The 3180-nt window shown below is 39.2% G+C and overlaps 1 protein-coding gene across 1 annotated transcript in view; it reads right to left on the bottom strand.

Annotated features, from left to right (window-relative positions):
* The window catches only part of LOC117101445 (uncharacterized protein K02A2.6-like), a 10564-nt gene that overhangs the window by 1525 nt on the left and 5859 nt on the right, over positions 1-3180 (bottom strand). Inside the window, exons 2-3 of the mRNA XM_033241422.1 lie at positions 1086-2745; positions 4-635 (exon numbers count right to left, since the gene is read on the bottom strand). Coding sequence (XP_033097313.1) covers positions 4-635; positions 1086-1893 — 1440 coding nt within the window. The 5' untranslated portion in view covers positions 1894-2745. The remainder of the gene's footprint in view (positions 1-3; positions 636-1085; positions 2746-3180) is intronic.

Here is a 3180-nt window from a genome sequence, read left to right on the forward strand (position 1 = left end):
TACCCCGAACTCACATTTGTCATTTAGCGTCATACCACGTTCTTTCAAACGGGTAAGCACTGAAAATAATGTTTTATAATGCCCGGCTTTGTCGCGTCCGTAAATAATAATATCATCGATAAAACATTGTACGTTTGGAATTCCTGCTAATACAGTCGACATCATTTTTTGGAAACATGAAGGGGCTGAAGATAAACCAAAACAAACTGTACGAAATCGGAAAACACCATCATGCGTAATAAATGATGTAAGGTCGCGACTGTCGGAATCTAATTCCAGTCGGTAATAAGCTGATTTAAGATCGAGCTTAGAAAAGTATGTCGCGCCATTCATCTCGCTTAACATTTCTTCAATTGAAGGAAGAGGAAATTTGTCCTCAATAACAGCTTCATTGGGTTTTCTTAAATCAACACATATGCGGATTTTACCAGTCTTTTTCCATGCAACTACAATTGGTGAAACCCACTCTGGCGCTTCAGCGCGTTTAATAATCCCTGCGTCTAGAAGACGTTGTAATTCAGCGGACACGGCTTGACGCACAGTCAATGGCAGTCTACGCAGCTTTTGTTGGACTGGCTTAACCTCTGGGCGAACTTTAACCTTATGTTTGAACCCCTTAACCTTACCCAAGGTATCTGAAAACAAACATGAAAATTGTGATTTAACATCAGTACATGTAGACTCAGCATGTGTCTCAAAACATGTCAACGTACTACCATCAATGTTAATTCCAAGTGCTTGGATTAGGTCCTTGCCTATTAGGCTACTTCCTTTAGTTACTACATAAAATGTTGCATTTGCACATTTAGATTTAAACTGAACTTTAGCTTTAAAACATCCTACAGTTGTTATCTTATGAGATGTATAGCTAGTTATAGGCATTATACATGGTTCCAATGCATCTCTAACAAAATATTTATCAAATAATTTAAGTGAAAGTAAGGATGCATCAGATGCTGTATCAACAAGCATTTGAATATTTATAGAGTTTACTTTAAGAGTTCCCCATACACTTTTCCTTGAATCATTGTTGCTTGACCGTGTACACAATACTTCAATCATGTCGCCATCTTGATCAGTCTCACCTCTAGCGTGTTCAACCTGCTTAACAACTTTCCTTTTACCACGGCAAACACTAGACAGATGTCCCTTTTTTCCACAAGAGTTGCAGTCCTTTGACCTTGCAGTACATCCTGGCGAATTTGCTAAATGTTGAGGTGAACCACAGCGATAACACTTGGCATTGCTATTTGGCCTGGGCCTCTGTTTCTCCTTCTTAAATTCAGCTTTAGCACCTCTAGGCTTAGCTTTGTATTTCACCTCAGAGCATGTATGAGTATCACCTCCGCTCATAGACTTCGCCTCTTTCATCGCAGTTTCACACTGCCTTGCTAGTTTAATGGCCTTGTCCAGCTTGACATCGGTTTCTGTAAGTAATCGAGTTCGTATTTTGGAACTATTAGTCTTCTCTACAAGTTGATCTCGTAGCATTTCGTCCTCAAACGTACCAAATTCGCATCGTGAAGCCAGTTCGCGGAGCGCTGCAATGTAATTGTCGACTGATTCGTGCGGGAGCTGTGCACGCTGACGAAATCTATATCTCTCAGCCACCACACTAACCTTTGGTGCAAAATGACTCTGCAATGTTGTCATTGCCTTTGTAAATATATCGTCACCTGCTTCTCCTAGTTCTGGTAACGTGTAAAAAATTCGTTGGCCTTCCGGACCTAGCGAGTGTAAAAGTATAGCTCTTCTACGCTCCGGCGATTCCTTCACTGTATTCGAAGCGAGTAGGTAATTCTCGAATAATCGCCTCCACTGCAACCATGGTATGACAGGGTCTCCCGGCGTAGGCAGAAACTGCACGGGTGCCTCGATTTGTGTGCTTGTCATTGTAATGACTTGTAGCAAAATTTAGAACTTGTAAATGTAGGAATAATAGCACACACAATCAATAATTTTCCTCGTCGCCAAATATGGTGTTGAGTCCTTGTAAACTAGCAATAAAGACCATATAATACAACAGTATAACTCATAGAACAGAATTTAATTCTTTCCTCGTGGTTCTCTCCCTGTGGCAACTCCTGCCCTCAACGTCGGTATTGTCACACAGGACAACAGTAAGAACACCACAGAAACCTTCTAAATACAGTGCTACAACTTACGCACATCAAGTCTGCAACATCTGATGCACCGTTTATCAGACCTGCCAACCCTTGGGTCATGAAAATCTGGAGATTTTTTTAAGAATCTTAAAAAAATCTGGAGATTTACCAAAAAATCTGGAGGTTTCAGAATTACCCAAAAAATGATGCAAGATACCAAAAAAGTCACGTCACTACAAGTCATGGCTAATGGTGACATTCAAATTGAAAATGGTTGCTTGTTTATTGCACCGCAAAGTGAGCAGGCGGCGAATACATTGAATAATAACGGTATCAATCAAATTATGCATAAATCGGAGTATTTTTGGGGAGGGGGATGTGAAATTGGGTGAAAATTAAATTTGATCGGGAGAACTGGAGATTTGTTTAAATATCGGGTGACACCCGACAGGATCGGGTGAGTTGGCAGGTCTGCTGTATTCTTGGCTGATCAGACTTTGCAAGACATCTCTGTCAATTTATGTTGCTGTTGATGGATGCAACACATTCTTGAACAATCTTTTTAATATTTTCTTGGTTGAATACACGAAGCTTTTCAAATTCCTCACGGCTTGTAAATTGATTCACTGTCAACAGTTACCTACAGCTCAAACAAGAATTAATATTATAATAAAAAAGTAAATAGGCCTAGGCATGGGCTAGGCATAGGCATGAATACAGATCATTTCGGTTGCGCCTTACTTTGGTCGCGCTTCATTACGGTCACGGTTTGTTTTCAACAAATATATGGAGCGCCAATGGAGTTTTTAATATAACTAGGCCTTTAAATTATCATTGTAATTTCGTTAATCGGTTTATCATACTTTTTTCAATTTATGTTTTGTAGTCTTTCTACTAAGTAACAACATATAGTACAAGCAAATAAAATGAGTACTATTATTACTAAACTAAATTTCAATTAATATTATGGTATTTATAGGTTATTTTCATAGAGGTATAATAAGAATACTAGAGCACTAACCGCAATGTATTCGTTGTTCGAAATACGCAGAACTGTGTGTGTGTACCATCCAAG

The sequence above is a fragment of the Anneissia japonica genome, unplaced genomic scaffold (assembly GCF_011630105.1).
Source record: "Anneissia japonica isolate Jap-2015-1 unplaced genomic scaffold, ASM1163010v1 scaffold287782_len627234_cov183, whole genome shotgun sequence".
NCBI classification, from domain to species: Eukaryota; Metazoa; Echinodermata; class Crinoidea; order Comatulida; family Comatulidae; genus Anneissia; species Anneissia japonica.